A 27,262-nucleotide genomic window follows, 5' to 3' on the forward strand; every position below is an offset into this window, starting at 1 on the left:
GCTGCCGTTGTCTTTGCTGTTGTAAAACTGCAAAATTTACAACTTTATCTATGTGTGTCGTCAATGGAAGCGACAGCTGAGAACCAAACGGTGGGAGCGTGAGAGAGCGGGAGAGGATCTTGGAATAACAACCTTTTGCACAAGGTGTGGTAAAAACAAGGTGACGAAATTGTGCCAGAAAATGGGCTTACTTCAGCAGAAAACGAAACGGCGTTACCTTACCATTAATACACCAACATTTCGTATAGCGCAGCGCCCGCACTCACTCGCTCTCGCTATCCTGTCTGGCTTAATTGTGTGAGCAGCCTGCAGCGCGCCATCTCTCTCACACTCCTTTTGTTGGTTTCCTGTTTGTAGTCCGCGCTGCTGCTGTCGCTGCCGGCGCTGATCATGGAAGAGCTATTTATTTATCTCTGTCGGTCTGCCTGCTGCTTTTGCTTTTGCTGTCGTTGTTGTTGTTGTCTCAAAAGCCGCGTTTTGTAACTTGTGAACATCTGCTCCTCGACGACTCGACTCAACGTTCGTTTGCTTTCCTTTTATTGTTGTTTTCGTTGCTGTGTTTCGTTATATCGTTTTTATTGTTTTTTCTGCTGCTGCTCTTCTGCTTCTTCTACGGGACGGACGTCTGTATTTGCTTTTGCATTTGTATTTGTATGGAAAAGAAAACGCCGCAATATGGAAGCGTCTGTCAATATTGGAAATGTTCTCCCCTTCCCCTTCCACGTTGTTGAATGGATTTGGCAACTGTCCATGTGCGTCGCGTCTCTCTGGCAACCCAATTATTTTTCAAACTGTTAATTGATCCATCTCTCTATATGTGATCCTCTGGAACTCCCTGCTAAGCGATCCTTGGGCCATTGAACTTGTCCACACTTAAGGGACCCAAAAACCACTTGAGATCCGTAGATGCGCAATCGAGTGACGACATCCAGTTGCGTTCAGCTCCACGGGGAGCAGACACACACACACATGTGTAACCTGATTTCCGACCACTCAAAGGACACGCTCAACATAAGCCTGGGAATCTTAAGTGATTTCACAACGAACCCCAGACTGCACATACATTCAAGTGCACCTCGTCGCAAGCACTTGAGCACACACACACGGACACCGAACACACGCATAAGCTCTCTCAGATTCCCGCTTGTAGGTTACTAGTCAAATTGCGGCAGCTGAATATGGAATGACAGTGAGAGAGAGAGAAAGAGAGAGCCGGTTGCTTAATTTGCACTTGGAATCGAGGAACATCTGTTGGGCTGACATAAATCTTGAGTGACTGACCGCGCTGGTGCGAAAGACCGCGAACTCTCAGCATGCCTGCAGGCTCGCTCTCGCGCTCGCTCTGTCTCTCTTTAAGTGAACCGGTTTTAGCCGGTTCCCAGCTGCCCATTCAGGTACAGTGGGTGTGCAGTGGAAAAAACGTATGCAAGATTTCTGATTTAGTAAAATTATGTTGTATAAAATTTGCAGTATTGAGTATAAATTCTATTGTAATAACTGTGATTTGGTAAATTTTGATTGTTGCTTCCCCTGCCCTTAATCAAATTTCTAATTTGTACTACTATTTGTTCAATCTCAGCCCATGGTTCTCCCGTTAATTTCATTGAGTAACTCTGTTCTCGCTCTGAATGAATCGATGAAGAGAGAAAAGGATGATAGGGGGAAATGGAGTGTGGGGGACTTACCTTCTTCTCGGTGAGCTTTTCGCAGCGTCGCTGCTTGCATATCTGATGGCTCTTGTCGTTGCGGCAGGGGGCGCACTCCCCGCAATTGTCCTTGCGTTGGCAGCCAACGCATTCGCCGCAGCGTTTGCGCTTCTTTTTCGACTGAAAGAGAGAGCAGGAAGAGGAGTTGTTGTCGTTGGAGTGGTTGGTGTTGGTATTGGTATTGGTATCGGTGGGTTGTGGGTGGATCATGGCAGTGGCAGTGGCAGTGACAGTGTCAGTGACAGGTGCAGGTGGGCAGACAAGTGGTTGTGGGTGGTGGGGGTGGAGGTAATGGTGGTGGTTGTGGCGATGACCATAATCCTGTTAATCGCAGCGTGTGCCAGTTCCCTCATCACTGATTGATTGTCCCATGACAATGGGAACTTACCTGCTTATCGCATCCATGGGCATTGCCATCGTTGCTGTCCCCCATGCCGAGGGCGCTCAGTGGACTCTTGAAATTCGCCGTACTGGAGACGGCGTCCACTTGGCCAGGATTGCTGGGGTCCACGTCCATGCCGCTGGCCTCACTCTCGGCGCTGGACTCGAGCGAATTGGGCCGCTGTTTCCGCCGCTCCTTTTTGCGCGCCTCCAGCCGTGCTATCGGCGACTGCAGCAGCTTCTCCACCTTGATGGGCGTCGTCGTCGTGGGCATGGGCGTGTGCGAGGGCGTGGGCGTGTGCGGCTGTGTCGTGTGGGGTGTATGGCTGCCGGTGCTGCTCGATCCCGTGGTGGTGGCATGCGGATAGCTGTTGCTATTGTTGCCATCGTACGACGTGGGCGTATGCATGCCCATGGGCGTGACACCGTGCGAATGTCCATGCGGATGCTGCAGTGGATGCTGGAGCGGATGGGGATGCGGATGCGGATGCGGCAGGTGGCCGTGTCCGAGGCCATGGCTATTGCCGAGATCAAAGGATTCCTTTTTCAGCATCATCTCGAAATCGGTGGCCGGCTCCTTCTTCACCAGCGGATGGCCATGCGGATGTGCGTGCGGATGCTGGAGCGAATGTGGATGCGGATGCGGATGTGGCAAGTGGCTGAGGCCGAGACCAAGGCTGTTCCCGCCTCCACCACCCCCACTGTTGCTGAGATCAAAGTCCTCCTTCTTAATCAGCATCTCGAAATCGCTGCTGCCTCCTCCACCACCGCTCGGCTCCTTCTTGATTAGCGGCGCAAATCCCGAATACAGCTGAAGATCCGCGTAGGCAGCCGTCGGAGCTGGCACCAGCGGATACCCACCGGCTGCACGATGATGGTGCGGATTCAGCGCATGATGATGGAAGGCATTCGGCGGCGGTGGTGCCGGAAAACTGGACCCGCCCGACGGTGGCGTAATGCTCGTCTGCATGGAGCCCGGCAGCTGGGTTGTCGTCAGCGGCGATCCCACGCTCATCATGCCCGGCGAACTCACAGAGATGCTGGCCGGTGACATGGCCACCGTTTGCAGGGAGCTCATCGGTGGTGGTCCTGCTGCTGCTCCTGTGGCTGCTGCTGCTGCCGCTGCTGCCGCCGCTGCTGCTGCTGCTGCCATGGGTATGGGCATGGGTGTCCCATCCGGCATCAGCTGATCATTGAACCCATGAAACTGACTCTGGAACGATGGCAGCTTGGAAAATGGCTCAAAGCCGCTCTTCAATGGCAATTGCTGCTGTTGCTGCTGCTGCTGCTGTTGCTGCTGGAGATGCGTTTGGCTTTGGGTTTGGTTTGGGTTTGGATTTGGATTTTGGTTTTGTTGTCCGCTATCCTTGGACTCCATTTCCCACGGACGTGTATAGCTTCCGTTGGAATTTGAATTGGAGTTTGAGTTGGCGTTTGCGTTTGCGTTGGCGTTTGAGTTGGTGCTGTTGCTGTTGCCACCTGCTACTCCTACTCCGGTGGTGGCGGCGGAAATGGCATTAGAATTGGCATCATTGTGCTGCCCACCATGGTCATGGCCATTGGCAGCGATAGCATGACCGCTGCCCAAAGGCGCAGGCACCGCTGTCTCGTTGTTGTTGTTCCCGTTGGAGCTTGAGGCGGCCGCTGTCTGCTGCTGCTGCCTCTCATAGTACTCCCAATGTTGCTGCTGTTGATGGTAGTGTTGCTGCTGCTGCTGCTGCTGCTGTTGCTGCTGCTGCTGCTGCTGTGCGTGGTAATGATGATGATATGGCGCTGTATAGTGCTGACTGAGGCTGCTCAGCTGATTCAAGTGCGTATTGTGCAATCCGGATACGGCTGCTGCCACAGATGTTGCTGCCCCTGCCACAGTGGGATGAACAGTGATGCTGCTGCTGCTGCTGCTGCTGCTGTCGACGTTACCGCCTCCTGTGCTCTGGCTTTGGGCTAATATTGAAGACGCCATTTAAGCACGGACTGTGGCATGGCTACGCAGTTATGATTCACTGCGTGCGGGGAGGGCTGTGATGGGTGGGGAATGAACTTGCAACAAATCTCACTACGTGCCTTGGTTGATTTTTCTTGATTTATTGTTTGTTTGCTTTGCTTTAAATGTCCTTGAAAACTACTTGCAAGTCCTTTAGTTTTCTATGAGCTTTAATTTATGTTGTAGTTAGTTTATTTTTTAACTGTTTTTTGTACACTTTTTCCTGTTCACTTTTTCGGGCTCTTTAGCAGTTCTTTTTTTTTTGAGGTAGTTAATCAATCGAAAAATTCTTTGCTTTGTTTTTTGTTTGTTTTGTATGGCTTGGTATCAAGTTTTTGTGTTTGTGCTTTTGTTGGCTAGTGTAAAACACTTTTGTGATTATATTTAGTTAATTATTGTTATTATGTTTTTATCTATTTTCTATTTATATAGAAATTTGAAGCTACTCCAAGATTTGTATTTCGTTTTTACTCGATTTTTTGTTTGTTTGAACTTTACTGGTTTTATATGCGTGTCGTATTTTATTTTTTAAGTTAAGTTGTGTAAAGTGCTTTTGTTTATTTATTTAAAAATTTGTATTGATTACTTTCAAATATTTGTTGTTGTTGTTTTGTACTTTATTCTTGTTGTTGTTGTTGTTGTTGTTGTTGTTGTAAAACGGCAGCTATATGCAAAAATTTTTTTTTTTTTGTGTGTTTTTACCTTTAATATATTTTTAAAATTTGTAGCAGACTTTCGACGTTTTGTTTGTTTTGTTTAAAAAATTTGTAAATTTGTAATTTGTAAAATTTGTATGCGTTGTTGTTGTTGTTGTTGTTGTTGTTGGTTATATATTTATAGGTATATATAATTTGTTTTTGCTTTTATTATTGATTAAGTGTTGCTCTTGCTTTGATATTTGTTTGTTGTTGCTGTTGCTTTGTTGTAAAATTGATGAATCCTTTGTACTATGTTTGTTTTGTTGGTTTTACTTCCTTCGATTTGTTGCTTTTTGTTGTTTTTTTGTTGATTATAAAAATAGTTGCAGTTTTGTTTGTTAAGTGAAGTTTTTGTTTTGTCGTTTAATATTTAATATCTTTTAATTGTAGATTGTACTTAATTCGTAGGCTTAAAAATCTTTGTCTTCCGTTTGTTTGTTTGTTTTGGGTTCCTTAAGAATTACATAAACATTAGCGATTTGTTGTTGTTGGCCTTAATTCGTAGAATATTAGATATTTTTGTCTGTCATTTATTTTCTATGATTTTTAATTCATTTTATTTTTGGTTTCCAAGTTGTTTTTTTATTTTTGCTAATTTTGATTGTTAGCCAAAAAGGGAAGAAATATTTTCCCAAGATTTTTGTCCAGAATATAATTGTTGTTTTTTGTTGTTGTATTCTCAAATCCGTTGATTGGAAGCTGTAAAGAAGTGGAGGGAAAAAACACTGCGTTAGTTGTAAGGTTTTTCAATGAAAAGAACTATTAAAATTGAAAGAAAAAATTTGCCTTAAATTTATTGATTTTTAAAAGTATTTTTCACATTTTAAAATCTAACCACAACCCGAGAAATCTGTAAAATAAATTCTGAAAAAATATTTATTATACTTTTGGCTCTACCAGAAACCATCTTTATCGCTGTGCTCTTCTCTCTGTCACTCTCTCTTTCTCGGCTTTAAACATCTACAACGCTTCAACACATAATTATGGTCTTTGACTGTATAATGAGCGGCGTTGGCCAAGGCCCAAGAAGAGTCCCAGTCCCAGTCCCAGTCCCAGTCCCAAGTGAGGCAGGAAGCGGCAGCAACAAAAAAAAAAATAACAAAAAGTTCCCATAAAAAAATGAAGCTAAAGGACACTCACTTCTGGGGTTTTTTTTATTGCTTTTGCTGCTGCTGCTTTTGGCTTGTAAGTTATGGCTCTTGGCTGCTGCCAAGTTTCTTTGGCTTTTGTAAAGTCTCACACACACACACTCGCTAAATACAAAACACACACAGATACACAGATACCCAGATACTTCTTTTTAGCGTATTTCAGTTGCCTTCAACGCCCGTTGTCATTTTCTTGCCGTTTTTTTTTTCGCCATTTTTCTTCGCTGTTTTTTTTCTCTTTATTTTATTTTTTGTTTTATTATTTTTGTGTTGGTTCGCAGGCACAGGTGTACCTTTTTTTTGTTGCTGCTGTTCGCGCGTCCTTTTGGCTCTTTGCATTTGGGCTCAGCGCTTCAGAACGTTTCGTTGCGCTTCAGAAAGTTCATTGGGCTCACGGCAGCGTGAGGCATGATGATGATAATGATGTTGCCCCAAGCTGACAGAGGGACACACACACACACGCAGGGGCATATGTAGGGGCTCGTTTCATTGGAGGTGTTGAAGTGAGAGTTAATTTGACATTGACTAGCAGGCCCAAAACCGATCAGCATCAACCGATTTTGCGTGACTAGAAGAAGTTTAAATTCCCATGAATGATTCTGAAGTGCAGCACAATTAGCAGAGGCCAGCAGCAGCCGCTTGGTAATTGTTTTCAAGGGGTCTATAATATGTTTTATGATAGGAATTCTGTGTGCAAAATTGTGTTGAGTTTCCCCATAGGAAACTATTAAAATTCGTCTCTCTGCATGGTTATCTTTTAAGTTTTAGATCTCCAACCATCGATTTTTAGTGGTTAAATTAGTTTTCGCTCTTCCAACTTCAGTTCAGCGTTCCCTTGGCTCTCCAATCAAATTTCCCCTCTTTGCACATTTAGCAACTTTTTTGCGACTGATTTCGGTTGACAAACTTCTGAAAATTGACTCTCATTTTGGCTTTGTTCTCCTGCTGTTGCTTTTTTCTCCTTTTTGTCCTTGTCCTACCAGTGCCCCGTTCCACCCCTCTTCTTTATTCGTTTTCCATGCACATTGTTGCAGAACGACAATTAAAGTCTGATTATTTTGTCGACTACAATTTGCGTGCTGCAATTGCTGTGTGCTGTGTGCCCTTGCCCACCGCGCACCGCGCACCCGCAGCCCTGCTGCCACTGCAGAGCCCTGCTCTTTGCCACATTAGTTGCCTCATCATCATCGTCTTCTGCTGCTGCTTCTACTTCTTCTTCTTTGTTGCCTTCCATAAAAACGGTAAAAGGCCAACGGCCAAGAGAAAAAAACTGAGAAAAAGGCAAGAAAATGAGTAGAGAACCTGCAGAAATGTTGCAGCTGCCACAATTTGCTGCACTTTCCGTTTTATGCGATTCCGTTTCGCGTTTCCACTTTTGCGGCAGGCAGAGGCCAGGCCATCCTGTCGTTTGCTGCAGCTGTAACCGACTGCTGCCCCTTCCGACCGTCTCCCTCGGGAGGAGAGTTACGACGGCGGCGATAAAGATCCAGATTCGCATTCACGATTTGCGCTCAAAATTAGGCCAAAGCAGACAGACAGAGAGACAGAGAGAGAGAGAGAGAGAGAGACAGAGAGATCTTGCAGCATGTGGCATTGCTGGCACAATTAGAGCTTCCTTTTTGGTGCAAAAATCCTGCAGCTCAGATTCTGCGCCATTTCCGGCTCTTCAAAAATGATATAAAATCGAACAGCGCTTATCTCTGTGCTCGATCGTCTAACCAAAATAAAGTCTTATCTTTGGCCAATCTTATCGCCATGGGATCGGGTTTACATTCGGCAAATTTCAATGTTAGAACGACATTTGAATGATTTCTATTCTATGTGCAACTGGCTGCCGCATGGCTCTCTGGCTGTGTGTTTAAGGTTTATGGAACAGCGCGAACAATGATCGCAATTCAGTGCTAAATTTCTTGCTGCCCTGCAAACATTTTTTGTAAATTTGCAAATTAAACACGCACACAGGCAGCCGGACAGGAGGGGTGGACAGAGGGGCTGAACAATGCGTCATTTGGAAAACAAAGTCGTGGCATGGAGTTTGTCCGGGAATGGAGGCAGCAGAAACTATGTAGGTGACAGCTAGGGCTGCTCTCTGCAGAGAGCGCGGAAGCAGAACTAGGCTACAAGTTGCAAATGAAGCCAGCCATGACAGCGCAGCAGGCAGCAGCAGCAGCAGCTAAAGGAAGAAACTAGCAATAATTCTAAATATTTTACAGCAGAAATTTGACTAACGGAATCGAAAGATTTGGCCAACAAAAAGTGCCGTAAAATGTCATTCAGTTTGCTATTTGTCGCACATCCTTTAGCCTTATTAAAAACGCTTTTTCGGAGTAGCAAAACTTTTCCAAATACTAATTAATATTAATTCCCCCCAAACAGCGTGTGGCAGTTGCATGTTTCTCTTATTTCCTACCCCAATCTAACTTCGAGTAGCAGCTCCTTCCGCATCTCTCTCCAATTTGAAACTTGTGCAAATGAAGTGCCTCTGCCACATCCCCTCCACTCCTTGTGCTCTGCTTAAATGTAATATTTTAACATTTTTTGGCGCTTGTTTACAACGAAAGTTGCCTCATATGAGAATTGTTTTCGACAAAAAATAAAAAGATTGCTTGGTAAAATATTTTATTACAATTCTACGGCATTCTCCCCCAGTCCTTCGGGCACTCTGCTCTATTTCTATGTGCAGCGCATAATTATGTTGCAGCTTGTCCAAAAATCCACTGGCAGTCGAAACTTAATGAATAAAATTCCAATTTGGCAGAGTTGTCGGGTGGCATGGGGGGTTGTGTGTGGATATTGCATGACAGCAAAAGGAAACCCTGCAAAAACGGGTTAATGAGCAGGGAGCATACGAGTACATATCTCCCTTTATTTGCAGTTGAATTCGCAATAAACATTGCTGTGTGGAAATTGCATTTCTGCGCGAATTTGCAGAGGGTTGCATTCCCTTGCGAGGACACCTGATAACCTTGACAGGTTCTACCACAAGAAATGCCACAGAAGGGCTACACAATATGACTCTTCCACAAGGGTGAAATTCGTTGCTCATTTGCTAATTTCCCATAAGCGAAAGGTAACTTTCAAGAATGATTTTTGGCACTAACTGACATCCAAACTAATAATTCTTTTTCAATATATATTTTCGATTATTTCTCTCAAATATTTGCTCTTAATTTCCTCATTTTTCCCAAAGTTTCTTAAGTCAAAAATGGAATCAAAGCTTAAATCCAATTAAAATGAAATTTCTTATCCGAGAGCAAAGAAAAAAGCAAGCCAGAAATATCTTGTTAAATATCACAAGCTCATGGGTTAATTTGGTTCTGCTTTTCACTCTCTCCACCTCTCCCTCTCGCTCTCCCTCTCTGACTGTCTTTATGTCACGTGTAAATTGAGTTGTGCCCCCCGGCTGGGGGTGTGGCAGGTGTGTGTGGATGAAATGAAACGTGCTAGGCGGCACAATGAAGCCATGCAAAGGAGGAGACGGCAAGTACTTATGCCACAGCACTGACTGCCACTCCATGCCACAACCTACACGCTTTGCCTGCTGTGTGTGTGTTGAGATTTACGAGTTTGTCATACATATGCCCCTCTGCCCATTCCTGCCTCAAAGTCACGCACGTTACTGTGTTAATGGCAGAAGGGAAAGTGGCAGTGGGAGTGCTTGGGTGGGTGTCCTTTTGCTGCTTGTTTATTTTTTGTTTTTCTCTAGGTCAAAGCCTTAATTTGCCTGCGTGTCCTTTGCACGCCTCGTCCTACCTGTGCGCGCTTTTCCTTGCCCTGCCAGCCAATTTTTCGTGTGTGTTTATGAATGAATGAAAATGTGAAGCAAAAATGCAAACAATATGTAAGCGATAGGCGTGTATGCGCGTTGCGTCTGTGAGGGTGTTATAAATACATCTAAATATAGAATGTTTTCGCTAATTCATTGGGGGTAATCGCATCATCATCATCCTCAATGGCTGCACTGCAGAAGGAGTCATAAAAGATGCAGCGCGGCCAGTTGGCGGCACATGTGCGGCCGACAAATTGCCTGAGAGAGAGAGAGGTTCTGGCGGCGCATCTGCAAGATACATTTAGCTTTTAGCTCGTCGTTGAACTTGAACTTCTTGGCTGTCGCTCTTGCTCCTCTCTCTCTCTCTCTCTCACTCTGCCGCAATTTGTTTGCTTTTATTATTTGGACTTGCCCTTTGCTGGATGCGAGGCATGGAGACTTTTCAAAGGTGTTTGCTACAGCAGAGAGGAAGGAATCTAACAGGCTGGAGCGTGACTATCCCAAAAGAGAGTTACTTCAAATTTCTACTTTAGCTTCGATTAAAATTTAATTTTTCCTTTTCTTAAATTGGTTTCTTGAACTTTTCTTATCTGCTCCATCCACAAGAGTATCCGCACTTTCGCTACCCCCCAAGCTGCTCTTTCTTTCTGTCTTCTCTTCTCTTCTCTTCTCTCTTTTTTTGTGCCTTTAAATTCCAGTTGCTGGCCTCTGGGCGTGGTGGGCCTTCTACTCATCCAAAGGGGTGGGGTCTGGGTGGCGTTTTCTTTACTTTTCGCTTTCGCTTTTGGACATCTTCTTCGCTTCTTTATTGTGTGCTTCACTGTTGTTGCTTCGTTTCTTGCGTTCTTTGAGAGTTTATTGTGTTTTTTTTGCTTACTTTTTTTGGCGCTTCTGTTTTGAGCGCGCCAAAAAGAAGCCGCTCTTGACAGAGGCAGAAACTGAGACTGCGGCCGGTACGCACGTTACTGTTAGGCTGGCCCTGAGTATCTGTATCTTTGCCAGCCCGCATATCTGTGTGTGCCTTTGTGTGTTTTTATTTGTTGCCTTCACGTTCGCGGCACGTTTTTTGGTGCTCCCTGGGAATGGCATAACTCAAGAACAACTTCGCGCAACTCTTCAAATTCGTAGCTGGAGTCGAGGAGTCGGGGAACTGCTTTTTAATTTAAGTTTGAGCTGAAGCTGAAGCTGAAGCTGCCACAGCTACAGATGGCAGCAACAGCACTCTGTGTGTCTCTGTCATTACTCATTTCCAACTGTATCTGTGTCAACTTTTTGCGCCCCCTAAAACTTTATTATTATTATTATTTGATGTTTTATATTTTTGCTGCCCATTTTACTGTTTGTTTTGCTTGCAGTTTTTGTCTCGTAAAGCCACTGGAAAGCGGCTGTTTAGGCGGCAAGTGCCCCATGCGCCCTTCCTTATTATTATTGCAATTTGATCCTCGGATGAGCAATAACCAAATTAAAGCTGTAGCAACAATTGTGCCTTATCTCTGTGTGGATTACGATTATCTATTTCCTGTGGGGATTTGTGTGTATTATTTGAACACTTTTTAAGCAGAGATTTGCAGCTGCAAGTCCCTCAGATATTGTAACAACCTAAACACTTTTTTTCACACGCCGAGGGAGCATTTTTATGCCTCATAGAAATATGAGTAGGAATGTCTTTAAATATAACAATAAATCCCTGTACAAACCGTTGTTTTAATCCATTTTCGTACGAGTTTCCTATAGCAAAACGTTGACTGGTGTTTGGAGACTTGAAGACTGAAGTAATTACGGAGCTATTGGCAGAGTCCAGTGCAGTTTTCGCGAAGAAGCCGACGCGGTAGGGTAGAGTTAAGACGCGACACGAAAACGAAAGTAACGGAGAGGGGAGAGGGCAAAAGAAACTCGCGACAAACGGAAAGATGCAAAGAACAGAAATCCTTTTGGTTGTTGTTTTTTTGCACTGGTCACAAATAAAATATTTTAAAACTGGGACAAGTTATGCCAGGGGGCAGGAAGTGGAGGAGAAGTCCTTAAGCGCGTGATCACATCCACCAGATCCATTAATATTTGCACTTTTTGTTTTATGTTTTATTTGTGTTGGGGCTGGGGCTGGGGCTGGGCAAAAACTAAACACTAAACAACACTAAATTTATATATTTTTTTTGTTTTTGTTTTTGTTTTTTAGTAGCGCGCTTAAAAACAGCGGCGGCGACGGTGCAAAAAGTTCCGCGCGTGTTTTGTAAGGGAAACTTTTCAAAAGGACACGCAACCCGCGCTGCTCGAATGTTGAAGGCCGTTTAGTCGAACATGTTTAATCACGTTCGTGGCGCAAGGACGTTCAATTCAAATATGCCCGCCCTCAAAAGTTGCTCGGAAATTGAAAATGTTGCTCGGCAACATGTGGCTGAGCAAACATGCTGCACGTGAGACTATGCAGAGGTGTGGACAAGAGACAATATGTAGACGTAAAATGCAACACAGGCAAAGCAAAATCCACCCCAATTTCGTATGTTGCTTGATTTTTGTATGCATTCACAGCATATTGTTGATCAAACACGCTGAGGTGGGGTGCTGGTGTCTTTGAAATGTTGCTGGTAAAACAGTTTCTCGCTGTCCATACCCTGCCATGACCTGGGAAAGAGCGCGTTTATGCTCATGTTTGCGTTTCCAGTATGAGTTTGAGTTCGAGTTGCGTGTTTGAGTTCGATGGTCCTGTTTCACACACACACATGCTGATATTTACAGCTGCATCTCGCTCTTTCGTTAACACACACACACACATACAGATTTGAAGTGCGCTTTTGTTGTTGTTGCTGCTGTACAGTTGTTGTTCCAATTAAAAATTTTTTTCCCTAGTTTCGCGCGCACAATACGAACTTGCAATCCATGTGCATGTCCATGTGTGTGTGTGTGTGCGTGCGTTCTGGTGGGGCAGCACCGTTATTTAGTTGTAGCTGGACGCAGGACCTTGTGTGCATGTATGGCTGTGTACTCTTTGCTGCGTGTCTGTGTGTGCCATATCCTGGCAATGCACTGGCTGCCGCTGCTGCTGTTGCGGGATTTTGGTACAATTTGCCTTCTATTTTGTTTTTATTTTGCCTCACTCTTTGTATGCCCTGCCGGAGCATTGGGCATTGCAGGATGTGCAATGAACGGAATTATAGGTCGAAAACTATTGGCAGATCCACAGATTCTCCTTTGATGGCAGATTATAAAAGGAAACCCATCGAAATTCAAATTGTTCTTCCAATCAAACTGCCGTAAACTCCACTTCTTACAGTTCCCATAGTATGTTATGCTGCTGCTGATAGTGCATATACCCATTGAACCCCTTAAGCTATCCTTCCTTGCTCCTGTTCTCTTTCTCTTGCTCCTTCCGTTTTGTTTGCAAAGAGTTGAGCGGCAAAGTCGGGCATGGCGCATGAAGGGGGCTCTGGTGCTGGCTGGCTGGCTGGCTGACTGCCTCTATATGTCAGTTGATTTCATTTCACTTTTTTTCCTGGCTCTGGTTCTTTTTTTGCGCCATTTTCAACCTCGTTTCATGCCAACTATTAGTGGAGCTTTGTGCCCTGTTCACTCAACTCAATCCGAGTCGTGGCGAGGCGAGGCGAGGCACTGGCCAGGACACTGCTCGGCAGCGCATTTTGTGTTGCTGGTTGCTTTGGAGGGTGGAGTATGGGATGCGAAGCCTTTTGATGCCCGTTGCACGTGGATGCGGCAATGTGGCAGCAGCGAAATAGCGTTGAAAAACCTTGACAGTTGCATTGTCCTGGCGCTGACAGGCCGCTGAATGTCTGCGCGTCGCCTATTTGCATTGCGTAATGGAATACGAACTCAGGATGTGCCATGCCATGCCATGCCATCCATATCCATTTCCCAACCCTTAGACAGGCGAACACTGACCTGTCCTATGCGTTTCTCAGACAAACGAAAAATCACACGAGGCACAAGGCGTACAGCTACAAAGATACAGATAAAACCCTGGGGGGTGGGCAGGGGCAAGGGAAGACGTTTGCCATGCGGAACATCTGCACAAACAAAGATGCAGCCGGCTGGCCAGGCCAGGCCATTTGGTCATTGATTTGAAAACTTTTTAGTGCAAGTTGCAGACCGCCAAAGTTATAGATTTACTCGTTGGAACCTAGAGAGAACACGTTCTGGAGTTGGTTTTTTGCTGCTCTCTTTCCTTTGCTGTCTGCGTGTCCTTCGTGCGGACAGCAAAGGACATTCACATTGCATACAAAGGAAACCAGAAATGTATCTGACAGTTGCGCTGCAGTTCACGTACACATTTGAAAAATGAAAGAAATGCGCACGCAAAAATAAGATACAAAAAATATAATAATAATAAAATAAGTTAACAAAGTGAGAAAGCTAGGAAAACGAATAGTTGATGCACTTTAGGAGGTTCAGGAATTGTTCTGCCAACGGAAGGACATGGTGAGGGAATACCAAAGTATTGCTACGAAAGGATGAGATAAGAAACTGTCGAGGTGCTAAAACCTCTACCTGATCTAATTGGTCGTAGATTAGAGAACAAGCATTTTCCTATTGTACGAGCAATAGCCGCTATGGCAGATATTTTATTCGTTAATTTTTGCTCTTTAAAATATATCTTTCCATAAGGAATGTGCCCAAAAGTCAGCCCAACATTCTGATCAAGCTAATGCACTCCTGCTTGCTCGATGCAAAGGCAGAACAGGAACAACACTTTACCGCAAGGGCAAAATGCCATGAGCGAGTGAAATTCTCGCGTTCAAGTTGAATGCACCACGAGGAGAAGTTGGTTACAGCCAAAGGACTATCACTATCCTGTCCTATCCTATACTGTCTCTCCTTCTGCTTCTGCTGCTTCCTTCTCCACTACTTATTTTAATTTATTTTATTCTGCATAAGATCTGCCAGTTGGCAGCTTCCAAAGTGAGAGGCAGCGAGCACTCCATGGCAGGCATCAGCATCAGGCGACCAGAGTTGTCGGCATCTCCATATCCCTGCCCTTACCCCCATTACCATCATTTTTGGATCTCTCTGGAGCAGCAAAATGCACGTAATACGAGAGTAAAGCAAGCCAAATGCATTAACAGCCAGGCAGCAGGAAAGAGAGGGGAAGCATAAGAGGGATATAGAAAGAGAGAGACTAATACACTCACATATTTATATTTGTGCCATTACAGCCCTCGCTGCTCTTGCAGTTTTTGTTGTTGTAGTTGTTTTTGCTGCTGCTGACTGGCTGTCGCTCTTGTACGAGTTTTGAGTTTTCCGAAATCATGAAAGGAGCAGATGTTAAATTTTTATACACGACGAACGCAGCAAAGGAAACAACAGCAAAAGGCAGAACCAGCAGCGGCAGCGGCAGGGCAGCGTTAAAGCATCAGCAGCAACGTTAAAGCAGCGCTGCTTTTTCTTCTTCCTTTTACTCTCCTGGCTACACTGCATTATTATGATACCCTGCAAAGAGAGAGAAAATAAGATATTATTGTTTTCCCTGTAGGTTTGAAACTTGCGTAGGAAAGTTATGGATTTTCTTGTTTGGCTGGATGGTGAATTAAAAATTCTAACTATTAGAAGTATACATAAAAATATATAAATAAAAATAAGTCCAGCTTCATAACAAAACGATCGCCTCCTAGCACAAACAGTAACCAATCCGCCTGCCAGGGTATCTCATGCGCGACCCCATGTTCGACTCAAACCGTTCTTGTTGCTCTCTGCTGCTGCTGCTGCTCTTCCTCTCACACTTACTCATCATATATGGGTTGTTGGTTGCCAGGCAGCCGCTGCGCTGCTTTTGCTTGCCGTTGCTGTTGTTGCTGCCGTTCGCTCTGCCAGAAACTTCAGCTGCTCCTCGACGACGGCTTGCAGCAAGACCGAGCGAGACAGCAAGAGCTAGGAGCTGGACATTGACCGTTGTTCTTGTTGCTTGTCCTTAGAGCGAGCTTTGCAAAACGCTTTTCAAATGGTACAAATGCATGTGCATAGCAACATGAATACATACATTTATGTAGATATGTATACACATATCCCTGTGCATATTCCGGTCAACATTTCATATGCTCCAGTGAATTTTAATTGTAACAATTTCCATTTCTATTTGCTTCCTTTTCTATTTGCTGCTGATTTATTGTATGAAGGGAATATTCCTACCTGATTTGTCAAATGTCGTGTCGTTGTTGTACCTGGTACTGCGTATTGGGAACAATAGTTTCCCATTTCGCCTCGTGATGCTAATCATTGCTAAAACTCTATACAAAACAATACAGGGATGTGTGTGCCTGTGCCTGTTCCTGTGCCTCTCCCTCCCCATCAGCAGAGACTCAGCGCGAGAGCGAGAGAACAAATTAACCCTCAACACAGTCATGGGGTGAAGGGCATAGCCAGAGCCATGGCATGGATAGGGAGGGGGTCGGTCGATCCGTTCCGACTGTTCACTCACTTGGCATGGGCAATAGGTTTCGGGCAAAATGCATTTTCACATTTCCACAACAGGTACCAAAAACGGGGGAAAAAAAAACAATTTGCAGCAGGCTGGAGCTACGGAGCTGAGGCTGTTGCACCTTTGATTTTAATTGGGATTTTTGGGCCATGGGCGGCAAGTCAATGCAAATACAAAGTTTGATACATCAATATTATTTCTAGTATTTTTTCTTTATTTTTACAAGCATCGTAACCACTGGGAATGGACAGGGACAGATGACAGACAGACACTCGCTTTAAGCTTAGGGCTTGCATATGAAATAACTGCGTACATTTACATATGTTTACATACATACGTGTATATACATCTACTTATGTATCTACACATCTCTGGTTATGTTTTAACTCCCAAAGGGGTTGGACATTCTCATTGTATCTAAATGTGGCAAAAGGCATTAAATAAAAGCAAAAACTTTACTGAAAGACATGCCATACCAGCACAGAGCGTAAGCTTAATAAATCTGCTAAAATCATGCGAAACTTTACAATTAATATTCATCCTTATGGGTACAGTCCTTGGGATGTTTCTTGCATTGTACATGCAAGTGCTCAACAGCTATCCAGCTGCTTCCTTCCGGCTTTCAATCTCTCAAATGCGTAAACATCGTAACAGCATGGGTCATCAATACATCCATTTCATATTCACGGACATATCCACGCAGCGCATCCCTTGGCCCGGACACTCACGCACACACAGTCCCAATGTGGGGCCCCTTTTTTCGAAAGCCGCGCTTCGTGCGCGTGACACCTGATGTTATTTTACGATTATTGTTTCTGGATTTATGGAACGCAATTGCATTTGCAGCAGCCAGTGGCCACTGGCCAGTGGCAGGTGCAGCTCCTCCACACACTCGCATCTCTCTCGTTTTTGTTTTGTTGCAGCAAAAACCGAAAATAATTAAGAGTGGGGGGTCTTTACCTTTGGGTGCCGGCGCATTGATATTCATAGCTGGCAAATGGAAAACTACATTAATTAGAAAACCACAAAATCCGATGTGCCCCTGGGCCCCGGACCCTAAATCATGTTTGTGCTGTGCAAATATTCACTTTGATAATTAAATGTTGTGGATACCCTTACAATAAAAACTTCTTTGCTTAGTTTTGAAATAATTTTTTATTAAGCCCCCCGCACAGGCAAAACATTTCGTTTGTCCCTAAAACTTGAAGAAAAGATCATCTGGAAGCATTATTATATTTGATAGATTTATCCGAGAGCATAGATAATGGATGGTTGGGCTCGTCTCACAGGGTAACAAGGACTTATTCCTACTACAATAATTCAAAATAGAATCCAATTATCGTTCTCTCTCTTTCGATGTTTTTTCTTCTCCATTTTTAAATTATAATTTCTAAAAGCTACAGCTATACGTGTGTTGTGTGTGTGTGTGTGTGTGTGTGTGTATGAGAGTGTGTGTTTGTTTTGTATACAACATTTTCAGATATCAATTATGAATTTTGCAATAATTATTTTCAAATCGTTTTCAGGCATCCTTGCCTGTCCTTTATCCGCGGTTTGTGGCGCTCTTCCTGCCACTGGTCCTGTGCGCAATCCTGGCTTAATTGGCAGCTATCGTGCAGACACAGCAACTGGGAAACCAGAACGTGTCCGTGTACAGATTCTGCCCGTTGCCCTGGAGCGCAATTAAACGTTTCTGCACAAACTTTTGCTCGCATCTCGAGTTGTAGCCATTGGGCAGCTCGCACAGGTTGGAGCAGGTGTTCGAGCTGCAAAAAAACAAACAAGAAAACAAAAGAAAACAGTCCAAAAAGGGAAGAGAGAGAGAGAGAGAGAGAGGGAGAGAGAGTAGCAGTAAAGTACAGTAAATACGAGAAGAGATGTTAACAAAAAATCAACAATTGTACGAAATTTAGTTGTGGGTTGCGACCATAAATATTGCGAAAAAGAGCAGCGGCTGGGACTGCCTCCTCCTTGGCGGTGCCAGAGCGTCAGAGTTGAAAGTTTAACGAACTCGTTAAAACGGGAAATCGTACGTAATTGATAAGGAGCATCATCCCGAAGGAGCAGCCAAGGCAACGGGCACTTTTGCTTGCCCAATCCCAAGCCCTAGCCCGGAACCATAAGGCAGGCAGCTGTGTGCCTTTTCCTGTTGTTCTTTGGCCAAGATTTATGCGCGCCTGCGTAGGTACTCAATTTGGTTAAACAAATTGCGCCAAGGGCCACAACAAGTGGCAGCAAAGCAAAGCGGGGGTTAGGGTTAGAAAGAACAATTAGGGCAAACGACAGACCATATTGACCCCAGACCAGACCGAAGGCAGACCCAGATCCACGGGTTCGCTCGCATCACCCTAGTTTCACTCACACTTTGTTTGCGCTTTTTAATTCGAGTGTGGAAAGGTTTTTCTAGTGCCGCACGCATCCAAAAAGGGGAAGAAATTCTGTGTGCTAAAGGGTAGGGGCAGCAGCGGCAAAGGGGACCCGCGGCCCAATGGAATCTTGTGCCCTGCTTTGGCATTTCCATTCGTTCGGCTTCTGGGGTGTGATAATTCGTTTAACCGCAATTATGACACCTTAGTCCGGACCTGCACTAACCCACGTGCCCAGCCCAGAAAAAAAGAGAGAAAGAGAGGGAGAGGGAGAGCGAGAGCAGTTAGAGACTTCCCCTAAGAAGGGGTACCGTTTTATTTTGTTTTTGAGTCATCGCTGTCCTGCTGCGAGTGGTTTGGAGAGGGTTGTCCCAACACCTCGAAACTGATTAAAAGTGTAAAACGGAAAGGGGGAGAAATGCGATAGAAGGACGGACTGCACGGAATCAAACAGAACGGAACGGAACGGAACGAATCATTATGCAATAATGAGCGGCAATTGCAAAACTGTATGGATGCACGGATGAACGGACGAATGAACAGGTCGCACCATTTATAGAGAGAATTAATAGGGACAACTAAAGAGGAAAAGTCTACAATGCTCAAGACCGAGCAGAAGGCAATGCTTGATGCATCTAATCACAATATACATTGTTCTAAAGTTCCTTATTGCTTGAGCTGGTGCTGCTGGTAGCTCAAAAACGGACCCATCAGCATTTCCTTGCATTTTCCCTAAAGGTCTAGGGAATTGGGTTGCCTTGCCGCCAAATTCAAATACATACTCTCTACATACATTTTTACATTCTGCCTGGCAGGTTCGTGTCTTGGCTAAGTGCTGTCCAAAGCAGTGCACTGCTTGTACCATGAAGCAGTTGCAGGGGAGTTTCTCGGTTGGTTTGAAAAGTGACTCTAGGACAGCTCCAACAACAAACAAAACTGATCCCACAGGTCCACACTAGCTTCAACATATTTATGAATAAATATTTTTACATATTTCTGGCACATTTCAGTTTTGATTAAATCAAAAGTCTGCTCTCTGTGAGTCACCTCATCGGATTGTAGTCATAGACTTAGGGGCCCCATGGAATGTTGTTGGGTTTGAAATTGCCGGCACGTTTATGGAATATGTTTTATGGCACGCACTTTTTATTGACGCATGTCCGGAGGCCGGTAACGGTGAAAATTTTAATGACAAAAAAAGCCGGCCCTACCCATTTGCTTTTGGGGAAATATTTTGGGAAATTTCGAAAAGTGCGAAACAAAAACCTAAAAACTAATATAATGCTGATATTTCTTTATAATTCTAATGAGATTTTAGTGGGAAATAAAGTCTAGAATACTGCATGAAAACTCTGAGATAAAGGTTAAACTTTGAAGCTAGCAATTCCTGACCCAAAACTTTATTTTCGGACAAGCTAAATTTCGTTGCTTTCCCTCTGATCTTCCATCAATCGATGGCCAAGCTATAGTTAACCCCTTCAGGCATTTGTTATTATTATTTCCACTTACGCGCACAGCTCCGCTTTGACCATTTGTCGAGCGGTGTTCTGCTCATTGACCACAAACATCCAGTTGCCGCGACTATTGAGTGCGGCCTGTGGGGTAATAAACTGCGAGGTGGTCTGGCAGAGGGTGGAGCGGCCGGGACTTTGACGCTTGGTGCGTGAGCGTTTCTTTGAGGGATTTGCGGCGACACCCACAATATCTAAGAGATCCATGTTGAGCGAGACATCGCGTTTCAGTTGATGGTGCGCCGGCTCCAGTTGCTCCTCCTTTGGCTGCTTCTCCTTCTCCTCCTCCTTCTCCTGCAGCTTTTGCTCTTTCTTGCCTGCCTGCTCCTGCTCCTCTGTGGCTTCCTCTTTCTGCTTGCGGCTTAGATCCCGCACCAAACGCTTTAGCCACAACGTGGCATTGTATGGCGTCGTCTTGCCTGCCTGATTGAAGTACAGCTGACCCGGGGAACCAGAACCCGCCTGATGATTGTAGCGATGTCCCGCACGATGAGCGCCACCGCCCGAAGAGGTGTACAGCAGATACCTAAGGAGGAAGCAGAGATTTCTGTACAATTTTCGGTAAGGATTTCTTGATTTACTCACGTTGGTGCCGCCTCCGTTGTGGGACTGCTGGCAAAGAGCGAATTGCCACCATTGACCCTTTGGGCAGTGCCCCCAAATGGCGTCTGGTAGTTGTAGCCATTGAAGTCCTGTGCATTGGGATCGCGCGATGGAAATATGGACTTGGGATCATAGAAGACGGGCGTCTCGTACCACGCAACGGCAGCAAAGTCCTCCCAAGTCTCGTCCACCAGCAGCGTGCCGGCCTCATAGCCCCATTTGCGAACGAGACTTTTGATTAGATAGCTGCGAGAAGAGAGAGAGAGAGATTGAAAACAATGGAAAGATGGGGGGCTGCAACATGCAACAATCAAGCAGAGACTGGGAAAGCCCCAGACTCGGGCTTATGCAAGTCACACACAAAGAAATAATAAATTGGCAGGGTGCCCCACTAGCAAGGTGCAACCAACGCATGCGCGTCACGTGCCACGCAGTGACTCCGCGAAGAAAGGCAAGGCTAAGGCCTGGGCTAGACCCCCGCAACTGCAAGCTGAAAACTCGCTTGGGGTTTTTGTGTGTTTTTGTTGGAAAATTATGCAACGGCATTCCACTGCAAGGGCCTGCAATAAAAATGCCTATTTAATTGCTGCATCGGCGCCAGGCCCGAGCGGGGGCTTATCAATGTGGCATTAACATTACACCCGACTAACGCACATTTTATTTAAATTTAAATCTGTGCACCAAAGAAATGCTCTAAAAATAGCAACGAACAAACATGGCAACGGGCAACCAGTCGCAGAAAAAAACAAAACCTCAAATCATTTGGTTTTCCACAAACTTCCACAAAGACAAAAGATTTGCGCTTAGCGTTGAATGGGGAATAGGGAATGCTCTTTGGTAGATTAAAATAAATATTGAACATTCGATTTAAACATTTATGAACTTTAGATTTGCTCACAGAGTGTTCTATTTTATTTGGATATTTCATTTAAATTTTGATCTGTTTCTGTCTGTTAATTCAACTTTAAGCCATTAAAAATATATCCAAAAATCCATTTAAACTTATTCCTTCTGTGTTTCTATATGCTGCAGTTCGTAAAGCTGAGTTGTATCTAGTTGAAATCATCTCAAAGTCTGATCTGACAAACCCCTAAACACATTCAAAACACCCTGCCCTGCCCTGGCGAGCCAAGTGCCGGTTAGTGTCAAGCAGAGAGTAAGCTTATGAGCGCTGCCCAAAAAAGAGACGATTATTCATTGGACGCATTCATAAATATTCGAGAAGCACGCGGGCGACTCTTCGTCGTTGTCGTCTCCAAATGTTGTAGAAGCGAACACGCAGCCCGAGCCAAACAAAAAGTGTCTTGAACTGTCAATTCAAGTTTATTGGGTCAAGGAGTTCCCCCAGAGCAGCATCATCATCGGAGAGCAGCAGCAGCTCACGTCTGCGGAAGCAGCAGCCAGCCAGCAGCCAGCAGCCAGCAGCCAACAATAGAGGCAGGCAGGCGGCACTCGTACGAGTCGGTCGGTATGCTAATTGGTTGCCCAGGCCAGGCCAGAGCAGGCCCGAGGAACGAGTTTTGATTTCGTTAGCGAATTCAAATTGAAATTGAAATTGTCTCGTGGCCAAACATTTGTTTGAAATGCATTTGAATAAAGTGGCCAGGCGGATGTTTGCTCAGCTCTTCAAGAGATTTATCTGCCCCACAAGATTGCATTTTAGTCAAGCATTGAGAGCGCTTTTCGTTCATAAATTTGAGGATTTAATTGCATTGGCTTGTTTGGGGGCAGCTGCTAAAGAGATTTGTGGTCATCATCCAACTTACGTGGGATAATTATCGACATGCTCGCAGTATGTCTTCCCGGGCCGGGCACAGGCGGGCGTCTGTCCGGGCGGTGCCGGTAGAAATTGGCAAGGCGGCGCTCCATACAAACCGCATGGCGGTGGCGAGCTGTGGGCTGCTGCACTACAAGCTAATATCTGTAAAGGCAAATCAAATATTTAGATGGGAGTTGGTAAAGTCTTGGAGTTATACTCACCACAAAGGCGAAGAAAATTCGATTACAACTAGAAGTGCGCAGACATTTAATACTCTTGGTCATTGTCGATTCATTCGTCGTCGATTTGCATTTGCATTCGAGTCGTTGAGTCTTCGCTGAGTCTCGGCCGCTGGCAGGAGCGTGATGTCAATCTGTTAGCGAAAGAGAAACTGCGATTTTGCTCACAAATATTAATCACATTCGCCAAAAGGGCAGTCAAGGCGGTAGGGGGAAAACAATGGTGCAAACAAGACGGAAAATGGTAAATTTCCACACCATTTGCTGGCCGCAGAGTTTGTTTAACATGGCTTAAGTGTCTGCAGCCTCTGCCCCCATGCAAGTGCTAATTTGTTGGCTCACCGACTGTGTATTTGTCGTGTTTAACAATCCGTAACAGAGACAATAACTTCAACAACAGGCATTACAACACATTCAAACACTCCAACAACAGCACAACAACAGGCAATTACAACAGCCCCAAGACAAGAAGGAGTTTAACAGCAACCTTAAGCAACTCTAACAAGAATCACAACCAGATTTCCAGCAACAAATCGCACAAAAATCCACTTCAACCACCACTCCAGCTCAAAGTTCAACAACAATCACTACAACATCTGAAACAACTGCCGCAAATAGCGAAAAATTAGTTACCATAAGTGAAAGTGACAAAGCAAGCGGCTACTACTCATGGAGGCTGTCATCGTAGAGCGGAGATTAAGTATACGTAGATTAAGTGTACGACACGCCCACACACACACCCACCGACCCATTGTGATTCGTGTGGCAACCGACAATCAACCGTAAGCTGACAGATAATGTCAGTATTTATAAACATTAATGAATTATTAGAGCTTGGTGCAAAAACTATAATTTTTCCAGAACATTCTGTGATAAATGATTTGTGTTTCTTTTTTCGCTTAATTAACTAATTAAAAATTACACAAAAAAGCAAACGCAATTGCTGTGGCTAAAAATACCACAGAATATTGTGTAAAAGTAATTAGAATTGTCCGTACAAAAAATAACAAGTGCTCAAATCAAGAGTAAAGGTATAAAAAAAGGCAGACACAGAACCACACACGCGAAACCGGATTTCGTGTCTGGTAAAAATGAAGTGTAACACAATTAAAATATGGAATAAATAGCAAGCCATAAACCAACATGGAGGCATGTGTCATGTGGTGTGACAGCAAACAAATAGAAATTCGTAGGAATTTATGCCACCAGACATAGGATTTCCGGGATTGCCAGGCCACTAGACAAGCCTCAGGTCTCAGTCGAAACAAATCAATCAACAATCGACGAACATCAATGACAAAAGTGTCAGCCTCAAGCTACAAAGCTTTTGTGTTCAGAAATCTTTGGGAACTGCTAATGGAGTCCGGGCACCCACCCACACTCACGCCTCAGCTCTTTGTGGCCAAAGAGTTGCGTCAAGCGCTCACCTCATAAATCATAAAATGGCCCAAAAGAAGTTGTTTGGCCTGAAAAGACAAGACAAGAGATCAGCGCTCAACTCTTGGGGTGATTTTTTTATGGTATGTTTTGGGCCATTTGCACATCATTAGGCCAGTCGCACAGGTTAATGAAATTGTTAAAGATCAGTCAGAGCTCCCTCTGTCCCTCTGCGGCTCTGAGCCACTAATACATTTGCTGTGCGCACGTTTTGGCCCTGCCTTTGCTTTGTGTTCCACTCAATTTATTTCCATGATTTGGCTCGTGAGCCCCGGAGAGCATTTATAACTAAAGTTAATTGATTTGCCTTGCGCCAGACTAATGATCGATTGTCGGGCTCTTAATCTTTGACTCGTGCAAAAATTGGTAGACAGAATTGGCTAGAGAACAGATTCGTACTTAAGAGGGGAAACTAGCAGAGATTCTCGAACATTTTATCATTCAATTAAAGCTGATTTGATGGAGTATTAATGTTCCACAATTTGTTGTCTTAAAACCACAAGCAAAGCATTTAAAAGGGATTTTATTCACGTTAATTGATGCCTTGAGGGTTTAAATGGTTTAAGTTGGAGTCTAATGAACCAAAAGAACTGCTCCTTCATGAGTGGTTTCAGGGCTTTGAAACGAATTTTTCCACACTGAATCTTAAGAGCAAGTTTTTTGTACACTTTCAGAGCTAGTTAGAGGATCTTAAGCAGCGATGTGGAATGAAGTTCAAGACTTTATATGTGTAATAAACCTCTTAACAGCTGTCTAGTTACTAGAAATATTCCAAAGATCTGAAATTGAAGCACATACTGAAGGGCAACTATCGAAGAATAACAAACAGAATTAAACCAAACTTCGCTCTAAAAATGTCTTCACTTTGAGGAACACATTCAAGACAATAATCCTATAATATTAATAATAAAGTTGAACCAATTTGAGTTATGCAAAGACAGCCAAAAAACCTCAATGCCATTTTTAAATCCATTTCATTGAATTATTGATCTTGGAGTTGGTAATCGAAGTATTTAGGAATGAGCATGGGAATGGGAAAGGCATGCGATCGATGCCGAAAATGCCGACACGTGAAGGCGGAGAAGGTTCTCTTGGGGCTAAAGAGACTAGCCTCATGCAGACTCAATTTCATGCTAAAAAGAGAATCTTTTACTGAAAAATTTCCAACAGAAATAAATGAAATATTCCAATTTATAAAACATGTATCGGCATGCATTTGATGCCTGCGTTTAACTGAGAAATTAAGCACGACTTTTCAAGGTTTCTCTTCTGTTCATTTTTTTGTGGATTTGTGTGTTGATTTTGATTTTGATTTGATTTTTTGTGTGGAGTTTCTTAATTTTGTTGTTCGTTTGCGTTACATGTGCAGCAGCAGCAGCAGCAGCAAATAAAATATAATAAAAAAACAGCAAACAAAAAATGTGTGTTATAATAAATCAATGTTTGAGTTTGCTGTTGTTGGGAGGGACGGGCACTTAAATTATTCGCATTATTAATTACTCACCCGGGTAATTATAATACTAGATAATCGGCAGAAAACACACAAACACAACAAATGATATTTGTTTTTTTTTGGGATTTCTCCACAAATATCTTGTTTGAAAACTAAGCAGACTTTTGCTTTGGGATGGATCTTCCAAGTGTTTTGGGTTATTTTTTTGGTCTTGGGATTTATTCACTTCACCGCACAGACATCATCTCCGCTCTCTGCTCTGACATTTAATGCTGGCTTTTGATTTTGTATTTACTTGTATAATTTTCTCTTTTGTTTTGGTTTTGTTTGGGTTTCTGTGTTGGCCACAGATTCACTTGAAAATTCAGCTAATTAAAAAAACTTAACACGTACCGAACGAGCGCAGTATTCGAGAGAGAAGGGGGGCGGCAGGGCAGATGGTTGAAGATTTCAATTTGAATTTTCGGTGTTCGGTTTTTCGGTTGTAGTTTCGATTTCGTATTCGTTTTCCTTTTCCGTAACGCGCTCTAGCCAAGCTCTCGACGGCAGCTCTCGTAGCCAACTGAACGGAGGAGAGGGCCGTCAAGCGCGCACTCTGAGCCAAGCTTAGAGGGCGACTGTGCCCAGGGCAGAGCTAGAGAGACTCTCTCCTCTCCAGAGCGAGCGTAATGCCGGCTAGTGTTAGGACTCGACTGACACTCGACTCCACCTGGGCTAATCTCTCAATTTAGCCGCGCTTCCGAATGTTTTGGTCTCAACTTTGAACTTTCGAGCGAACCGATTCAATGATTCATTTATGTGTGGAATGATGGATTCATTCGCATTGTATTGTCTCTGCTTTTCGTCTCCAATATGTGGCCCGATTCAAGACCGGAAGTCCGATCCCACTTTATTTATGCACAATTTTGTATTGTTTGTTTTACATTGTCGCCAAATTGGATGCGAAACTGCAATAAAGTGAATTTTTTGTTTTCCTGCATTTAAATTGTAAATTTTTTGCTTCTCTCTCGCTCTCCCTCTCCCTCTCCCTCTCTCTCTCTCTGGATTGTTGTTGCTGCTGTTGCTCTTCTGTCCATAGATACAATTCATTGTTTCGATGGTGATTTTCGGTTTTTTATGGCCAATGAAGGTCATTTAACAGCTTTTTATCTGTCTCAGGTTTTTTGTTTTGTTTTTGCTTTGTGATTTTTGCTGCTGCTGCTGGTGGGTTGCTTTTTTTTTTTGCTCTTTTTGCTCTGACAAAGACATTGAGGGGAGATCTCACACACAAATGGACACAGCGCAGACATTCAAGATAGGAAGAAAAAAAAAACGACTTTTAATGGCTCCACGCACAATTGTAGGAGTCAGAGCCGGCAACTCTTGGTTTGGTCTTTGTCTATGTCTATGTCTATGTCTATGTCTGTCTCCCCCTCGATTGGGCATTTCAATCAATTTTGGGCCAAGCCTGTAGAGGGTAGCAAATGGGATGAGCTAGGGCAGATCTTTAAGTATTTTTTGTAACACTAAAACAAACAGCAGCAAATTTAGGCCAAAATTAGAAATAAATTTAATTAAAAACTTGAAATAATTCTTGCAAATTACAGCGCAAGAATCCACAACATTTCTTTAGGTTTTATATTTTATTTAATATTTTTTGGGCATAAACAAAAAAAATGTCCCGCATTGATTTCCAGGGCATCATTTATTCGACTTCCCAGCCCCCAACCATGCACTCACATTATTTATATTTACAATTGATTGCGAATAGGCAGGGGACCATAAAGCAACACAAAAAAAAGAGC

The 27,262-nt window shown here is 44.0% G+C and overlaps 2 protein-coding genes and 1 long non-coding RNA gene across 4 annotated transcripts in view; all 3 read right to left on the minus strand.

Annotated features, from left to right (window-relative positions):
- Nucleotides 1-4,347, minus strand: part of LOC117579192 (DNA N6-methyl adenine demethylase) — a 92,627-nt gene extending 88,280 nt beyond the window's left edge. Inside the window, 2 exon segments of the mRNA XM_034264960.1 lie at nucleotides 1,686-1,826; nucleotides 2,095-4,347. Coding sequence (XP_034120851.1) covers nucleotides 1,686-1,826; nucleotides 2,095-4,050 — 2,097 coding nt within the window. The 5' untranslated portion in view covers nucleotides 4,051-4,347.
- Nucleotides 4,348-5,051: 704 nt separating this feature from the next.
- Nucleotides 5,052-27,262, minus strand: part of LOC117580364 — an 80,466-nt gene continuing 58,255 nt past the window's right edge. Inside the window, exons 4-5 of one of the 2 annotated variants that reach the window (XR_004573563.1) lie at nucleotides 14,828-15,125; nucleotides 5,052-5,468 (exon numbers count right to left, since the gene is read on the minus strand). This is a non-coding gene — a long non-coding RNA (uncharacterized LOC117580364). Of the gene's footprint in view, nucleotides 5,469-11,383; nucleotides 12,053-14,827; nucleotides 15,126-27,262 lie in introns of those variants that run through there. The other variant, XR_004573564.1, reaches the window with a different exon arrangement.
- On the minus strand, nucleotides 17,328-26,050 carry LOC117580362 (protein spaetzle 5). The gene is made up of 6 exons (XM_034266892.1): nucleotides 25,530-26,050; nucleotides 22,571-22,740; nucleotides 22,357-22,511; nucleotides 20,573-20,836; nucleotides 19,986-20,513; nucleotides 17,328-17,876 (listed from the first exon to the last, which is right to left on the minus strand). Exons 2-6 carry the CDS (start codon nucleotides 22,631-22,633, stop codon nucleotides 17,708-17,710), a joined length of 1,179 nt encoding a protein of 392 aa, XP_034122783.1. The 5' UTR covers nucleotides 22,634-22,740; nucleotides 25,530-26,050; the 3' UTR covers nucleotides 17,328-17,707.

This window comes from Drosophila guanche, unplaced genomic scaffold (genome assembly GCF_900245975.1).
Source record: "Drosophila guanche unplaced genomic scaffold, DGUA_6, whole genome shotgun sequence".
NCBI classification, from domain to species: Eukaryota; Metazoa; Arthropoda; class Insecta; order Diptera; family Drosophilidae; genus Drosophila; species Drosophila guanche.

Bases quoted from the DNA above. Each gene is read 5' to 3' on its own strand.
- LOC117580362 (XM_034266892.1), bottom strand. From the start codon at position 22,633: ATGACCAAGAGTATTAAATGTCTGCGCACTTCTAGTTGTAATCGAATT. The intron at 22,512-22,570 runs GTGAGTATAACT...TTGCCTTTACAG, and splicing joins GAATTTTCTTCGCCTTTGTG to ATATTAGCTTGTAGTGCAGC. The intron at 20,837-22,356 runs GTAAGTTGGATG...CTCTTCTCGCAG, and splicing joins CATGTCGATAATTATCCCAC to CTATCTAATCAAAAGTCTCG.